Source organism: Thermobia domestica, chromosome 3, assembly GCF_964235325.1.
Source record: "Thermobia domestica chromosome 3, izTheDome1.hap1.1, whole genome shotgun sequence".
NCBI lineage: Eukaryota > Metazoa > Arthropoda > Insecta > Zygentoma > Lepismatidae > Thermobia > Thermobia domestica.
The window spans coordinates 35,137,424-35,156,166 of NC_137456.1; the positions used below are offsets into that span (position 1 = coordinate 35,137,424).

Here is an 18,743-nt window from a genome sequence, read left to right on the forward strand (position 1 = left end):
AAGTATATGCTTTAATATATTGGATAAACACAATGTATAAAATTTTCTTCTTTCTTTAAATAAATAAAATAAAAAATTTCTTTTTCTGCTGTAATTATTCCTGACTCCTTTTGATAAGGATGTCTATAAAAATTTATAAACAGTCTGTGACAGTGGTTCTCAACCTAATTCCTATCTTGAACCGCTCGTGTGAGTGCAAGTCCGAGTAAGTACGAGCAAAGTCAAGAGAGGTGAGCACGAGCCGCATTGACCGCGAGCACGAATGATTGTGAAAACAGTCGAGGAAAGTGGTCGAAATCGCGAGCCCAATTGAGGTAAGTGATCTCGAGCACAAGTCAGCGCGAGCCCAGTTGAAAGAAGTGAGCTTGAGCGCGAGTGATTCTAGTAAAAAATGTTCATCAGTGGTTTTGTCCATGGGCTGTTTATGTCCTTATACCGACTTAACTAGGAAGAGTGCCTGTCAATTATGCCACCTGAAACACAGTAAACACATTTGGGTTGTCAAACTTACGGGACTTATGCTGTAATTGTTCCTGACTCCTCTTCCCTAAGGATATCTATAAAAATTGTAAAGTCTGTGGCAGTGGTTCTCAACCTAATTTCTATCTTGACCCGATCGTGTGAATGCAAGCCCGAATGAGTACGAGCCCAGTCGAGAGAGATGAGCGTGAGCTCAAGTGACCACGAGCGTGAGTGATTGCGAGAAAAGTTGAGGGAAATGGTCGGAAGCGCGAGCCCAATTGAGGAAAGTAATTGCAAGCCTGAGTGAGCGCGAGCCCAGTTGAAAAGAGTGAGCTCGAGTGCAAGCGAGGTTAGTGCAAAATGTTCATCTATGGTTTTTGTCCATGGCTGTTGTCTGTTTTCGCTCACGCGGTATTTATATGCGCGGTTTTTGTCCACGCGGTATTTGCATGCGCTGCTTTTTCTTACGTGGTTTTTGTCCACGCGGTATTTGCATGCGCGGTTTTTGTTCACGCGGTATTTGCATGCGCGGTTTTTGTCCTTGCGTAGTTTTTGACCATGCGCGGTTTTCGTCCACGCGGTATTTGTATGCGCGGTTTTTGTTCTTGTGCGGTTTTTGTCGACGCGGTATTTGCATGCGCATTTTTGTCCTTGCGCGGTTTTTGTTCACGCGGTATTTGCATGCGCGGTTTTTGTCCATCCGCGATTTTTGTCCACACGGTATTTGCATGCGCGATTTTTGTCCCTGCGCGGCTTTTGTCCTTGCGCGGTTTTTGTTCACGCGGTATTTGCATGCGCGGTTTTTGTCCTAGCGCGGTTTTTGTACTTGCGTGGTTTTTGTTCACGCGGTATTTGGATGCGCGGTTTTTGTCCTTGCGCGGTTTTTGTCCTTGCGCGGTTTTTGTTCACGCGGTATTTGCATGCGCGGTTTTTGTCCTTGCGCGGATTTTGTCCTTGCGCGGTTTTTGTCCATGCGCTGTTTTGACCGGATACCGTTTCGACAGTGAGAATTATTACGGTATCTCAGATAATTCTGCTTCATACACACTCACACATTTTAACAGTAAAAATTACTATTCGTTTGACAGGTTATTCTTAACCAGTACCAAAACAGGGATAAATTTGTGAAGAAAGTCTGATGCAGATATGGGCGGTAAGTCCTGTAGCTGAAAAATATTATCATTGTTTCGTTTGGTTTTCTGTGATATCAGCTTTTTCTTTAAACAGTCTTCGATGCAAAGCATAAATAACATCAAAAGGCAGTCATTGCCTCGTGATACACACAATTTTAGGAAACTTCGATTTTTTCTTTCTGAGTGTGGTTCTGTCATCAGCACGCCATTTGCAGAATCATATTTTTTTTTTTTAAAAAAAAAGCTTAGTATAGGGAACGATTTTATACCTAAGCAGCACTTTACTTTTTTAAAGTCACCTAACCTAACTCGCATTTAATGTAAAAGGGACAAAATACTTAGTGAAAATTCGATGGGATTGCTGCAAAATCAATTGACCTGTTTTCTAAATTATTTAATATAATCTATTTAATTACAAATGCCTGCAGAAAGTTAAGAAAAATATGCTAATATTATAGCTATTCATGCACAGGTCTGAACTAAATCACTACGCAGTTTCGCTTTCATTTGTTTTCATAGTTACAGTCTCTTGTTTTGGGCTGACATCTATTAACAAGAATATAAAACAGATTCAATACCTCTATGATCATGTAAAAGTTGTTTCAAGTCCGTTCGAGACTCTTGTTCAAGTGTCTCGAACAATACTCCTTTGAACGTGTAAATTTGGGGTATTGAATGGTCTTGTTCAATCTTTCTTGGATCGTCTACAAGCAGCATAATGAGTGAAATGGTGGAATGAAGAAAGTGGGAGGAAACGGGAGAACCCCAAGAAAACCCACGCACACGGAACAGAAAGAGAGGTTTATATACCGAACCAAATGAAACTGATTGTTAATCGCGTCAATATCCATTTTCTGCGAGGAGAAAGAAGTGAGGGAAGGTTTATGGCCCATTTCTTACTATATTTGTTATGACCAGTCATTAATGGAATGTTAGTTTAAAGTGAGGGATAGGAAGAAAGGGTATGCTTGGAAGTAGCACACACACACACACACACACACAAAATGTATATTTCTCTCTATACCAAATAAACTCCAGATAGAAAATAGAAGGATAGCCCTATGATAGACTTCTCCTTAAAATATGTAGGCTGCTTCTGATTGATTTCTCATAGCTATTTGATTTTAACTTGAAGTTATTAATATAATGATTAATTAATTAATCATTAATTATTAATTAAATTAATTAATGCTTGCTATTCTTTCTTGGCGGGAAATTTTGCACGCGATCGGGAAATTTCAGGGCTTTGAGCGGGAAATTTGTTATTCTGAATCTGACAACACTGCAAACAACGAAGGCGTTCAAACATTTTGTTTTGAAAGAGCAATTATTATGTATTTTATTAAAATCTGACTGTATGTTTGATTGCAAGTATAAAGCTGCTTCTGTGAACTTGTTAAGTCATTTCATTAACATTGGCAGCATAAAATTAAATGAAAATATCAAGTACAGTTGCAAATTTGTACGTATTAAATGTAAAGTCGTAATGGCTAGTGAGGCGTCTGTTAAGTTGGAATTTTTATGCAAAGAAGAAATTGATTATGGGTTTCCTCAGGAAGATCCACTCGAAGGGAAAGGGTGGACATACCAACTGGTGACTGATAGCAAAGAATTAATATTATCTACAACGGAAGGAGAGCAAACAATGGAGAAGGATGTAGCTGTGTATTCTTCGGATGTGAAATTAAACATTGATGCGCTGAAATCAGAATTTGCAGTAAAAGACCATGCATTTGAAAATAATATGGAAACACGAAGAAAAGTGGAGGTTGAAGTGACCTCTACGTCGTACTCTGGTGACTATAAACAATTAACGGCAAATGGTTCAAATTCAGTTGGGCAAGAAAGGTAATGTTAAATTTTATATATAGTAATTGGTTCAGATTGATAATCCAGTTACATGGGTTAGGAAATTTTATAGTGAAAAGCAATGGTTCGCGAGAAATAGGAATGGCAGATAGGCCTACGTCAAACCTAAGTTAATAATCTACGGTTTGGAAATGGAACAACAGACATATTCTAGTTGTACGCAAAGACACGTGAGTACAGCCATACCGGTACAAATATCATGTAGCTCGTATCTCAATGAAGTAATGATTACTATTGATTAAACATTTTTCACTAACTATTGTAAATATTTGAACTAGGTGACTTGTGATAATGTTTCATATCTAAAGACTTGTGATAAAGAAAAGGTATGACTCAAGGGGATCCGAAAATTTCCGAAATGCGAACGTAATATTTGTTATAGTGGATTTTTTTTTTTTTTTTTTTTTTTTTTTTTAAGAAATAAATATCCGACTCTTGTGAGTTTGCACAGAATTCGTGACAAATATGTCCAGCCACACTTTTCCGAAGGACTTCGAAAAACAGCAAACCGTAACACAATAAATAATTCTTATATCTGCAAACTGTAGATTTGCCAAAAATAGGTGCCGATTTATTGTAAGGACCCATACATAAATACTTACCATATGTAATTCTTTCTCAGAAACTCGACCTTTTGTGTTTTCAACAAACGTTTCTGGAGAACGGACTTGCATTCATCCATGCAGCTTCATTTTATTGAATGCTGCACTGTACATACACAAGAAGGATTGATATACACAAGGCACTAACAAACTTTTGCGTGGTGATCACTAAAGACTTAAGTACTATTTAAATCAGAGCAGGAGCGCAACGTAGAGCAGGCGTTTGATGCGTCGGTTGGGGACAGGCGTGTCAGCAAACTTCAATATAAATATAAACGAATATAGCACAAAACTATATTTGGCTTAAAGTTACTTATCTTTCGTGTTAAATTATGCATTTTTATACTCGTAAATACGTTATAGGTAGCATTCAAATACATTTTCTTTGCTTATATGTGTGTATATCGAAATAGCACGGTTACTTAAGTATATTTCGCAGTTGTGTGGATCCCTTAAGTCTGGACACTTCTGTAGTAGCGGTACATTTACTTTAGATACTTCACTTCCTTTCACTTACAATGGTTACTAGCTACTTTGTCGGGAAATCCGTGTATAACAGGTTTGACCTTCATTAATTAGTTTTTACAGTGGTAAGAATCTGACGGGCAAGAACACAAATATTTGAAATATCTGCTAGTAGTCTATTAAATATTATTTCAGATTTGTTATGTAAATTATACAGTAAATCTGCACCAGTTAATGCTAGCGTATTTGTTTCTTCTGGTATAATAATTTACGCCGTAGAGTTTGAACACTTTGAAGTAGTTTATCGAAGAGAGCATAGTTTAGATGAAATCGTATGATATATCGACGGGTTACTGTCAAAGAAATGTATCTACAAAAATTGTTTGTTTCAGATACGAATATCTATCTGACATTATAAAAGTTCGAATGTTTCTCCGTGTAAAAGATTATAAGTCAAACCTTACTTGTAAAAAATAGTTGATCACATAAAAACCATTGTGGATTATCGAACACTAAAATCAAATATGAAAATACAATTTGTTTTCGCAATTATTAAAACTAATCTTTTGTAGATACATGCCTATGACACTAAGGCATCGATATATAAATTTTTGTTTACTTTAAATGGAGGGAAGAAAGCATCAAAATAGAAAACATGGGTGAAAATTTACTCCCTTTCTCTTATATATATAAATATATATATAAAATCAATCACATTAGAGAGATAAAAATCAAGGATTTTTTAGTTCATTTCTGTCCTTTAGATTATAATTGTATTCAAATATTGTATACATTTGTATTTTATTATACTCGACTGATACTTGTTTTCATTTCATGTAGCAGTTTATTATAATGCTATTTTTGATAAAAATTATCTGTTGCTTTGTTGTGAGCTAATCTGATCCGATACCTTTAGAATTTCGGCCTGCCTATATTAAATGTTATGTCCAGGAGATTAAAAGTATAATTTCCAATACATAATAACTGTATAGAGCAGCGTTTTCAACCGGTGTGCCGCGAGGAATCGAAACAAAATTATTAATTTTATAACAATCAAATTGTAAAACGAAGGGAAGAATATATATTTGTATTTGACACTACTGTGAATCTCTACTATGGATCTACAGTTTTATGTTTCATACCGTGTTACTGTTTCGTATATTTCTAATGTTGAAAAAAGTATTTGTTGTCATTGTGATGACCGTTATTCATCGTTTATTGTTGCAAACAATTCGCAAGTTGAAAATTCAAAATATCATTCAATCCTTTCGAATAAAATACCTACATTTGTGTTTTAAAAGTAAAAGATATTTGTTTGTTCGTTCGTTATGTAGTGATCTTCCATCTTAGTGAAAGGTTGAATACTGTTTTTTTTTAAAGCGTATTTTTAAAAATTGAGTCCAATATTTCATTGCAATTGTTTTCTATTTTTAAATTAGAATGAAAAATAAGCATAATGATTTACCACGGGAAAAAACAGTGTACGAGCTTTCTTTGCTGTGAGAAGGAGATCGATAATCACACACACACACACACAAAAAAAAAAAAAAAATCTGTGTTTTACAAATAATATCTATAAGTGTGCCGCGTGAATCCAAGTAACACCCGTAGTGTGTCGCAAGTTGGGGAACGCTGGTATAGAGTATATTTTCGAAAACAATAGACTGTTAATATCTTTTTAAATGTGCCTTATTCACGACATTGGCTTCTCCTGTGAAAGATGATCATTATGACTGTAAATCAATTTGTAAGATACGTTAGTGTCAGTCTTTATTAAGGGCAATAACATTTTTTTAGAAAATATGTTTGTAGTACATTTGAAAATTAAATCTAATGAGCAATGTTTCATTACTCTGTGCAGAATCCTTTAGGGCGACTTATTCGTTATTATTATTATTATAAGTTGATTTCATAGCGAAGTTAGTCTGAATTTTCATTGTCGGCCACTGACATTTTATCATAAAATAACAGCATGAAAAATGGCAACTTCTAACCATCTTTGCATTTTTGAGTGCAGGTTTACTTTAGGAAAGCACAATGATTGCTATAAATAGAAGGTTTTATGAAAGTAGTTAGATCTAAAATACTTTCTAGGAAGGTAGTATCCTCGTTTATTATGTCTCTTGCACGGAGTAACTCATTGCATGGTATAGTGGATATCTTATGAAGATGAGAGTAAAAGCAACTGAGACAATTAGGTTATGGTTCAAAGGCACTATTTTTAGTTTACTTATATATCAGTTTTCCAACTTATATATCAATTTTATATATCAGGCCTCTACTTCGTGGACGTAAAGTATAATGCAGTGAGCTATTCCATGTGAAGTAAAAAACGTTGGGAAATGAACCCTTACAAATTAATTTCACATTCGAAATAATATGGTCAGTGTGTAAAATTGGAAATCTCAGGTTGACTTCTAAGCCACTTTTGTAATTACAATAATTCCAAATATAACCATAATCTACCAAAGAATTGAATGCATGACATTTCTCCGATTGTCATTTGCAGCTAGATTACAGGACATAATGTACAGGTTTGGGTGCCACTTTAAAGCGTATGAGTCACCGGCGGCAAAGATTCCATTAGCAGGTGTATGATTTTTTAATTATATTTTCGTTTTTTTGATTGTAGTTTGTATTTTTATCTCTCTTGTCTTGGTCGATTTCTTTCTTATCTATGGTAACTTGTATCAAGCCGTTTTTCTTTTCTCTGGTGCTTCTTTATTTCCTTTGTCTCCCTTTTTCACACGATTAGTTATAACTCAGCATGTTGAGGCATTGTAGAGTTTTATTGTTATCTGAAACTTTAACTCATGTCCTTTCTCCCTATTTTTTACGTTATTTTTAATTTAAAAAGTGCAATATGTATTTATTACAAACATGAAAAACATATAATAGTTTGGAGCTAAGATATATCCATATCTATCTAATCTATCTATCTATCTATCTATCTATATATATATATATATATATATATATATATAACAGTTTCTTTTTTATATGTTCTTTAAAAATAATATTTGGATGAATTCTTCGTGATTAGTTCCCAATTAGTATCGTCTTAAATAAATATTTTAAAATGTGACCTAAATCGGAATTAAAACAAGGGGATAATGCTTTCAATCAACAAGGATATTTTCTAAAAGTTTGTTGTTGGTTCTGTATTCTTCGTTTCAAACACCATTTAGTTATTTTTTTTTCTTTTTTCCATTTCATTTGTTGCCACACTAAAGACAAAAATCTTCAATCACACATATATATTATAACGAACATTAATACAAAAAACTGAGGTTTAATTGTTCCAGTCTATTTCAGGAAAGTTTATTTTGTTTGTAACATACTTCCCTCTTCATCTATAAAGCTTTGTCCTAGTCCGTGTTAAAGTAATATATGACTTTCTTCTCGACTTTCTGTATTCTTCCTCTCGACATATTCTGCAGTATCTGTTTAGGTAAGATTCGAAATTTATTAGATCTTACTTTTTTTCTTATTATGTTTGCTTTTTCTTACGTTTTAGCTTGTTTCTAATATCCTTACTGTTTTCATTTCTTCCTTCGTGTAATCCAGACAGCAGTAATATATTTCATTATATTCCATATTTAATCCTTTAATATTTGGTTTAAAGCGACCATGACCTGTAACAACTTGCATTGTTTCTTTGTTTAATTCTCTTGTATCCTTATTTTAGTTGACCGAATATATTATTTCAATTTCTCTTTTTCGTTGAATTTTCGCAACTTATTTGGCACTTTCCTGTGATGACTGCGTCCAGCTTCAGTTTGCTAATCGAAATTTTTGGAATTAGTTCTTTATGTTTTGTAAATTCTTTATTTTAATCGAAGTTTCAATTACTGGTTCAAGTACAACTAACGAATGAAATTTCTGGGGGTTGGAGTTCCAAGAAAAAGTAGCTTTGTCCATCAGTAAAATTACTTCAGTATACGTTTCATAGCTGGAGATCCAACATCACGGTACAGACATGCTCTAAAACATGACATGCTTGGATATTCGTCCATTTGAAGCAAAAAAAAAAAAAAAAATTAATTGATCAGTATTATTTAGAGAACCATTTGATAGATATTCCGTTAGTAGTTTATGTTAAATTAGTGACCATGGGGTAGTGGAGGTTAGGTGTCGCGATGTATTGTTACACTTTTCTTTCTTTCGACAGTGTAGATTATTCTTGACACACACTCATAATCAACGTCTTGCGAATAAAATCAGAAAAATAAACACACTGCTGAACAAGACTGCACTTATTTAATATAAAAACACATTTACACGTGACGTTTCGATCTTCTAGCCAAGATCCTCATCAGACGTACACTCTTACCGGGATGTGGTTTTTAATGTTATGATGTGTATAACACTCAGGATCTTTCACGAACTAATTGACTGGCTTTGACACCATCTTGCTCCAATTTCGCCTCGTCGTTCTCTAAATACAATGGACAGACCAATATTTGTAAGGTCGTGTCGCTGGCGTGATGATTGTAGCGTTGGTATCTGGAATGAAGAGACGGTCGAGTCACGGCAGTGGTTACTTTTCCACTTGCAAAATATATTTCTATATGTTCATATAAATTATTATTGTTAACTTTCTTGCATGTTTTGTACACTGTATTAGATTATGCTACGATGGGTTAGAGTAGATTACGTAAAGTCACGTTTGTCGTTTCTTTCTTTCAAAATACATTCTGTCTGTTTATATTTATTTAAAATAAGTTGCATCTTTCATGTTTACTGGGCATGGGTTAATGCTCGGTGAAGTTACGTTCGCAGAAATAGAAAACCGCCGGACATTTTCTTTACACAGCAGTTGGTTGTATTTTCTTTCGCACTGGAAGTTACTATTTTCAGCCACTCGTAGTGTGTCAGTAGCTGTGTTACACTGCATTATAATCCCGACAAAAAATGGAAACTATATGTGTTAAAATTTGTACTGGTTTTATCTGAACACCCAACAAATAGTTTAGGGTACATTTAATATTAAAGCGGATATATCACAACTGGTTTCGAATCTGGGATAATATCACGGATTATGTTTTTAACTATATACATAAGTCTTTTTTGGTAAATTTTTGTTCATAATGTGCAATTAACCAAATACTGCGTTTTAGACTTAACCTTTTGTGTGCATAAGTGACAGAAATCTTGTACAATAGTTTGTTTATTCGTCCGTCTGCAAACAGCTATCAACAAAATTTAAAAAGAAAATCGAGAAACGGATTTTTGCCAGCGGTTAGGCGTCCGAAGAATAGGTTTCATCTCCTCTGTTTATCCTATTCAAATCTGAAGTGGTTCAAATTTTTCATTTCTAATTGCAACGTTTATTGCCACAGCTCGAAAATTTTAATATAGCGAGAAGTGGACACTTGTTAACGATTCAGCAATTTAGCACAACATTCAAGGCTATCCAGAGTATTCTACCGAAACCGAAGGTAGTTCAAATTTACTATTACGTCCTGTTTCAAAATTTCGGTACAAGATAAACAGTCAACGCTTTCAAGATAAAGTTCCTTATAAGTATTTCAGTATCTCATGAATAGGTTCTATTTCGTCCCATAACCCTGTTTTCGAACCAAATATTATTCAACTTAGTCATTTTAATTTCAACATTTATTGCCTTAGAAGGAAAGTGTAACACATAACGGGAAGCGATTGTTTGCAAACGATCCAGTATCTATAGATAACATACGTATCATGACTATATATAACTCTGTTAAGGTTTAAATATTTGTCACCATGGAATGGAAACCGTAACAGATAGCTACAGATGTTTTTTATATTCAGTTCAGGGTCCGAAGAGGACATACGAGAACCTACAGCACGCCAGCAAGTGCTTGAAATATAATAGTTTCTAGTTTCTGAAAAATAAATTCACTGCTGAAAAAGACTGCACTTATTTATTATAAAAACACATTTACTCGTGACCTTTCCATCTTCTAGCCAAGATCCTCATCAGACTGCACTGAATAATACAAACACTACTCTAGAATATATACGCAATTGATCTCCCTATCTGCTCTCTCATTGGCCCGTTCAAAGAACCAATCAGAAGCGTGGAAATCTATTTGAACTCACCAGTGGGACAACATAACATTCTACCTTAAAGAAACAACAAGCCAACCGGCTTATTTCTGGGACGTAAAGAAAGAATAAACCTTGCCGGCATATTTCTTAGACGTAAAAGAAAAGATTTTATTTCATTTTATTTTGAATGAAAAGGGTTTAGTGCTTAAACGTTACCTCAGGTACATGGGGTCCGTGGTACGATCCCAGCTCGAGCCAATGGAGCTTTGTGGTGGACAAACGTCGTGTGCGTGGGTATCCTCGAAGTTTTCCGATTTTCTTCATTTCACCATTTCATTCATTTATCATCACTGTCTCGTTTGGTCTAGTCGGTATAACTGTGGGATATAAAACTTATATTTCTTTTCGTTTCTTACTTCTAAACCGAAAATTTTAACAACTGGCGAAACGCGGCTTTCTGTAAAATATTCACCATTTATTGCAACATATCATGACTACCCACAGCAATCTACCGAACCGGACATGGTTAAAATTTACTATTACTTCTAGTTTCTTCATATTTTAGTAGTGTTATTGTCATAGAACAAAAACGGTTAAGCATAACGAAAAGCAGTTTCCTGCTAAGGATTTAGCTTTTCAATACAATATATATTGATTATCCTCAACAATCTCAAAATAGAAAGTGGGACCGCGCTGCCTCTGTTGTAGAGCTTTCCCCTCTGGTGCATGGGGTCCTTGGTTCGATTCCAATACGCACCAAGTGAGCTTTGTGGTGGACAAACACCATGTGTGTATATTTTCTAGGGTTTCCTCCTTTTTTTCCACGTTCTTCAATCCACCAGTACTTTCATTTCTCATCATCACCGTCTCCTTTAGGATAGCCGGCGTATGCATGGGACGGAAAAATTAATGAATTTCAAAATTGGAAATCGTTCATATTTACGATTACGTCCAATTTCAGAACTGATATTCCTAGTGCAAAAACGCTAAAAGATGTTAATTTGCGGTTTGTTGCAATCGATTCGACACTGAAAGTATATGTTCATTTTCTCCGTTGAAATTCAATTCAAACTGGAAGTGATTAAAATTAACCGTATGTAGTTTCAACATTTATCTCCACAGAGCAAACAGGTTAATAGATAGCGAGAAATGTTGTTTTTTAAATGATTCCTCATTTGGAAATATGACTACAGCATTATATGATGACCGGAAGTCTTAGATTTACCATTAAGATTTGAACTTTATTTCCGTAGAGTGATAATGGTAATAGATATGGATTTTATTTTGTAGTCGACTTATCTTGCCAAGAAAACGTTCCATCTTCCTCGTTGAACCTCTATTCAAATAAGAGGTGGTTAAAATTATCAGTTTCCTGTTTCAACTTTTATTGACTTAAAACGAAAATTTTTACAAATAGCGTGGAATTATTTTATTTGCAAAGACCAGCCATTTTCAGCGTTTCAAGACAAGTTGGCATAACTACCGACAAGAATCTACCAAAACAGAAAGTGGTACAAGGTTACTAATATTACCAGTTTTAATACCTATTTCTATAGAACAAAAACGATAAAAAAATATCTATAAATTTTCTCAATTCATATAGCTTGCCAAGAATCGGTTTTATATTTTACGTTAGTCCCAAGTTCAAACCGAAAGAGGTCCAAATTATTCATTTCTGGCTTCAAAAGTTATCACTATAGAACACAAATGGTAATAGATATCGACAAGTAATATTTCAAATGGATACACCTTCTCTTTCGTATATATATCGCCACAACCTGCAGTACCGTATCGAAACCGGATGTCGTTGAATTTATTAATATTTCTGGTATCAGATTGTCATGGAGAAAAACTGTAAAAGATTTAGAGAAATTTTTTATTCTGACCTACTCAGCGTCGAAGTGTAGCTTCTATTTCATCCCTTAAACCTCTGTTCGAATTGGAAATGCTTGAATTTTACGATTGTTTTCAACATTTATCTGCATTGAATTAAAAGTGTAAAGTGTAGCTAGTAACGGCTTATTGAAATAGATCCAGAGTCCAAGGAAAAACTTGTACCTAGGACCTTATTCTCTATTTCAGCTAGTATTAACAGATATATTATCCCCAGTTCGAATATTTAATTCGCTTCCTTTGGAAGTCTTAGTTTCCCACTTCGTAACGATTTTCATTTGTTAACTTAGGCCGTGTCCAAAAGATACAAGTGTGCATTCGAAGTACGCTTATTTCCGGAATTGACGTCACGTAGTGTGCGTCAAAGGATCCAAGCTCAGAAGTCTGCGAGTGCATAGTACATAGTGCGCGAGGATGTACAATACGTTAGCACACTTGTGTACTTAAGATGGGAGTTCTTCGTAGTAGAAACAACAATAATGTCAAAGTAACTTAATAAAATTTTAAAAGAAATATTTTTAATATTTTTTTGAGGCGAATATACTTGTCTGCTGATCTAATAATAACTTACTTGATAAATATACAAATTAGTGATTTTACAAGTGGAATATAAAAATATTACGCAAATAACAAACGTGTTTACGTTGTGTTATTTTAGTATGCAATGGAATTTAAAATAGCATAGTGAAAGCAACCAAGTAGTTTCTTTAATAATCCTATAAAGGCAATTGTGTTTAAATATTACATGGTTTATGTAGCTTAATTGAAATAATTACACTATCGGTTATGGAGCTATTTGCACGTAAATGACAAATTTAAATTTTGTATGAATTAAAATGTTAAGCTCTAGCGTAGAATAATGTTTTCTCTATAGCTACAGCTACAGGTGCAGCTGCAAATGAATTCGTAGGTAGATAGGATTAATTTTCTATTTTAGATTCTAAACAAATTCCTTTCAAAGCTACCATATTTTCTTGCACTTGAGAGACTGTATAGTAGTTTACTAATTACCATACATTTAGCATTTTTGACAACTGCCCAAAAGTAAAATACAGACCAAAAATGTCTTTCCACACTTTTATCAAAGATTTCACAAATTCTTCTTGGTAAGACTTTGCTTTGGACATTTCACTTCTTTTTTTTATTTCTTCGATTCAACGATTTGATCTTTCGGTTTCGGTTTTGAAAACTTGCCTGTTAGCTCATATATATATAAGTTAGTAACTAGCTTGGTTCCTTTCTATAACGAAGTCTAATATTTAATTCACATAGTATTGCCGAGCGAGCCTCAGCGAGTGAAGGCAAGTTAGAGGCTCGCAAGGCACATTCTTTTCAGTCTTAGTTATGAATCGGTTCACTGAACGATTCCTTGAATGAAATGACCAAAGTAAATATTTGCCTTTCTTTTAATTCATATAATCTCATTACGCTACCGTTTGTGAATTGATTATGAACAAATAATTCCTTCCGTATACTTGAGCAATGAGAGCCACTACATTGTATACTGTATTTTTCATGAAACCGTCTCTTAATTTTCATAAAATTATTATTAGATTAACCCTTTGGGGATCTTATGGTACATTTTTTACCATACGGGGTGTTTCATGGTACATTGCGTTATAACTCTTCTATTTGAGCTTTTTCGTCCGCTTTTTTTTTTTTTTTTTTGTTTTCAAGTACAGTGGCATTGCAGAAGACATTACGGATGGTTTCACACCTTCCTGTGTCGAGACATATGAGGTGATGACGTCATAAGTCTAAATTTATATTTTCGTGTAATACTTTTTGGGGGGTTATGTAAAGTATTTTTGGCGGGCTTATTTTTGCACGTAGAAGATTGAAATTTTGGACAAACATGCAGTCCACCGAGTAGTATTTACCAGATTTTTTCTTCAGATTTCTGCGTTAAAACAAGGGGAGATCCAGAGGGTCAAAAAGTTGAAAAAGGGATATTTTTACCCAAAAATCCAGTTTTTCCTCATTTTCCCACCTTAGATACATGATGAAGACAAGTGAGTGGTACCGCCTGAAAGGCAGATCTATTTTGAACAGAATGGTGTGCGACACATGCCCCCTCCCCCCCGAATAAAGTCTAAAAGACACTGGTTTTAACAACAAACCTATAGAGTTACGATAACACATTGCTAAAGAGTTTACATTTGGTTTCAAGAGTCGAAGGTTTGATCTCAAGCCATATGACTTGCTGGGTGACATTGAGATAGAAAGAGAGGGGGATTCAAGTATGGAGACAGAGAGGGATGATTTGTATACAGATTTAGAATTGGGGAAAACATGATCGGACAGCATTCGTATTATGACAAAATTCAGATTTTGTGAAAGATAAGAAGGGAAGTTTTCGAACTGCGAGGATCACATTAGGCAGTTGTCGAATTAATGTGGAGAACTCTTTTTAGAGCATCAGATGATTACGAAAGGAGAGAACGATCTTCAGAACTGAGGAATTAAGATTTTAAAAAATCTGGTTTCGGCGACGGGTTTCGAACCACGAACCTTGTGGTCATCAAACATGACTATGCATTCTGCTACGGAGGATTCTATTACTTGTTCACATACGTTTCCCTTAGCTGCGTTGAAAGCTACCTTAAGGGGATATTCCAAAAGTTGACTCGGAAGATGCGCCGTTCAGTTAGGACGTAAACCTCTTGTAACTTAGTTACAATGTGCAAAATGAACTTCCTCTTCTTCAGGACACTTTTTAAAGCTTTAAAATTTGTTACTACTGTTGTAATTAAGTTACATTTGATAGAACCATCTGATAAAGTAGTGCCAAGCCCTGTGCGTCATTGTCTGTTAGGTGAATGGTTAATGTAAGTTCCTTTTACGTGGATGGTCCAAGCTTCCAATCAAGACCATTTTTATTGATTATTTTATTTGAGCTATGCTCATACTGTATATTCCACAAGTTCAAGTTTGAAGTAATGTAGTCACAGCTAGTTTAATTCGAAATAATTTTCCAATATAATATTTGTTACTAAATTTACATGGCACTCCTCACTTGTTTGTAGCCCTGCATAAATGCAAAATTGTTTTAGAAGTATATTTTACTTTCAAGTATTATTGATCTTTTTAAATTGTCCTTCAAATTTATTTTATAATTATTTTTTATTTCTTAATTATAACATATTTTCTATTTGTATTGTATTCTATGTTACACGTTTATTATTTACATTTTATGTCTTACCTTTGAAGAGGAGCTTTTGACAATTCAGAGCAGCAGGGACATACACAGGATGCAGGCCTTGGCAATCCAGAGCTTTTGCCCCCATGAAATCACTACTTTTTTGTAAATTATATCTAATTTTAGAGGTGATGATAGCAGGGGCGGATCCAGGGGAGTGTGTTTGGGGTGATCGCATCCCCCAGAATAGGGAATTTTCTATACTTTTTATTTTAAAAATAAAACATATCCGAAGTATTTTTCATCTTTGTATTATAAACGTAAATTAAAACCCAAAGGAGATAGGCATTACTTTCTTAAGAAAGTTAATTCTACAGAAGAGATCTTTCTCATTTTCTAATTTTTTTTTCTTTCTTTGTTTTTTCTTTTCTTTTTTTGCAATCCGCTCTTACCTTGATTTGAATTCGAACGACCGCCCCTCCCAAACAATCATCGTGGATCCACCCCTGGATGATAGACATTTTAGTAAAATATGTCCTCAATCGCTGAAATAAATTCCTGTCAAGCTTTCGATCGCTGAAATAAATTTCTGTCTATGGCCCTGCAAAACAGTGACGATTTTAGGGAGTGATCCAGTAATGCCTCCCTGGAGCAACGACACTTCTCCAGAAGTCATATCTCCGATAATTCACAATGTGATTTGTGCATTATCACTTTTCACTCTCAGTGTCTTGAAACGCACCAAAAAGGAACTGTTCTGAAGTATTTACTGGTTCTCCCTATGACCCCATTTCAATATGGGCAACCTTGGACATATACACATCTGAAATATCACTTTTTATGTCAGTGATCCCGAAAACTACCCATTCGACACAAATATAGGATATTTTCGATTCTTTATTCTTTTCACCCTTCCATTGTCAACTCGAAGCCAACCAAGGCTTATTTTGGACTCACGCAGCATCCACAGTGTCATTTTTCATTTTGCATATGAATTCGACACTAATTTCTTTCGTATTTGACTACTTTTACATGTCACCTTCACCTCTTGGTAGGGATTTTTTCAGTATCTCGCCCCCACAACTACGGAGAAATTTCAACCAACTAAGTATAATTATAAATTATCATCTGAAACACAACAGTACAGGTGATCTTTTTCGCAGAGGAATTCGTTAACTACTGTTTGGATATCAATGGATTGGCTTTTTTTGCTGTCCATGCTGAAGATTGCCAAAGGGCTAAACTTCATCTGCACTATTTTGCAATGAATATAGGGTTTAGTGGTTTAATTTACTGAATACTCGCTTAGATGTTGCTCTCGTCACAGAAAAATTGATATACAGTTATAAAAGAAAAATGAAATGAAATATCAAATTTTTATGTCCCACGATTATGCCGACTATGCTAATGGAGAGAGTAATGGTGTGAAATAAATGAAATTGTTTAATGAAAAAAGTGGGAGGAAACGGGAGAAACCCGAGGACACTCATGCACACGGTGTTTGTCCATAATAAAGTTCATTCGGCGTGAGCTGATATCGAACCAAGGACCCCATGCACCATAGGTAAAGTTATAAAAGAATAGGCGTCTAAACAAATACGGAACACTACTATCAATGAGAGTTATATGGATTAGATTAGATTTTTAGTTATTTTATTCTAAGTTAAAATTTCAATCAATCTTGTTCTTCATTATTGTTCGAAAACTTAGAGTTGTTGCTGCAAGGACGTGATAAATCTTTTCAGTAGACTTCGTAGTCCCCTGCACAGCTTCTTTTTCATGTAAGGCTAAAGTAGTCTCATTTTAGACATCGAGGAAAAATAGATGAATTACGAATTTTCAATGGGCCCCGTTTTACTTTGGGCTCCCTCAACGCACTGCCGTTAGTTACGTCACTGTTCAGGATGCATGATGCAGCTTCTGGTTTTAGGAATACTTTCTAAGGTTGTACGATTTTTTTAACTGCTGTGTGAATTAAGTTGTATTTGCTAGAAGTGTCGGTTAAAGGAAACTAAAGATCCTACACTCAAACACAAATAATCTCCTTCGAAACTCTAATGGAGAACGAAACGAATCGTCCTAATCACGTTACGCTTTTGAAGAGAAAAAGAGCAAAGCAGTAGTTGCACATACGCTTAATGGTGTTTCTTGGATACGAATTTATAACTAACAAAAGTCATATTCACGTCATGGTTTGATAGATGAAGGGTTAGTAAAAGGAATTCTTACGCTGGTGGTTGTGGGTTCGAATCTCTGCTCTTCTTGTTACTTTTTTCTCTTAACTACACTTAGTTTGTGCATTCCAAACCTCGAAGTTTGGTTTGGATTATTTATGAAAGCAGGTAGAGAATTAATTGTAGTCGAAATTAGTTTCAAATATGAGATTATAATTACATATTTTGTCTTTAACTTATTACGTATCAATTTTTATATAAAATTTTTCAGTCTTTATTTAATTCGTCTTCCGGTGTAATACAATGAACATTTGCAGAGCGACGTCAGTCGGACGAAAGTACTATATTCCATTGTTACTTTAATATACCTAGGTATTTGTTCATATATTTATAAATTGTTTACTAAGTAAAAACTTATGGCGGTCCACGTTATGTGTCATATAATAGACCGTACGAAGGCGGACATAGCAGAAGGCGTATTGCAAATATCCCTGGTGATAAAAAGTAGGGGTCTTCTTCACTAGATTCGAACCACTGTTACAGGCGGTTTTGGTTTACATAGCAAGCATAATACCACTTGGCCACCAAGTCTCGCACGTTAGCCGCTTTATTGATGCAGAACATACTGAGACACTTACATTCACTGGTGTCGCGTAATGTATTTCATAAAATTTTGTTAATAAGTGGGTTGAATTAGGTAGCCCTCGAGAGGGCTGATGGTGTTGTGGGCGAGCATTTATTAATAGTGTGTATAGTCCCCTTGGGACTCGATTACAGCTGCTATACACCGTGGCATTGAATCCACCAGGCGAGAGATATAGCGTTGGGTGCAACAGATCGACCACGCATCTTCAAAACGCTACCAAAGATCATTAGATGTTCGTGGAGGATTGTTCGACCAGGTTCCCCGCAATGTTCTTGAAAAGAGGCCCACATATTTTCAATAGGGTTCATATCTGCTCCATGACGAACC

The 18,743-nt window shown here is 35.0% G+C and overlaps 1 protein-coding gene across 2 annotated transcripts in view; it reads left to right on the forward strand.

Annotated features, from left to right (window-relative positions):
* The first annotated feature begins 2,887 nt into the window (after positions 1–2,887).
* The window catches only part of LOC145680275 (uncharacterized), a 121,840-nt gene continuing 105,984 nt past the window's right edge, over positions 2,888–18,743 (forward strand). Inside the window, exon 1 of one of the 2 annotated variants that reach the window (XM_081750626.1) lies at positions 2,888–3,443. In XM_081750626.1, coding sequence (XP_081606752.1) covers positions 2,953–3,443 — 491 coding nt within the window. In that variant the 5' untranslated portion in view covers positions 2,888–2,952. The remainder of the gene's footprint in view (positions 3,444–18,743) is intronic. The other variant, XM_081750627.1, reaches the window with a different exon arrangement.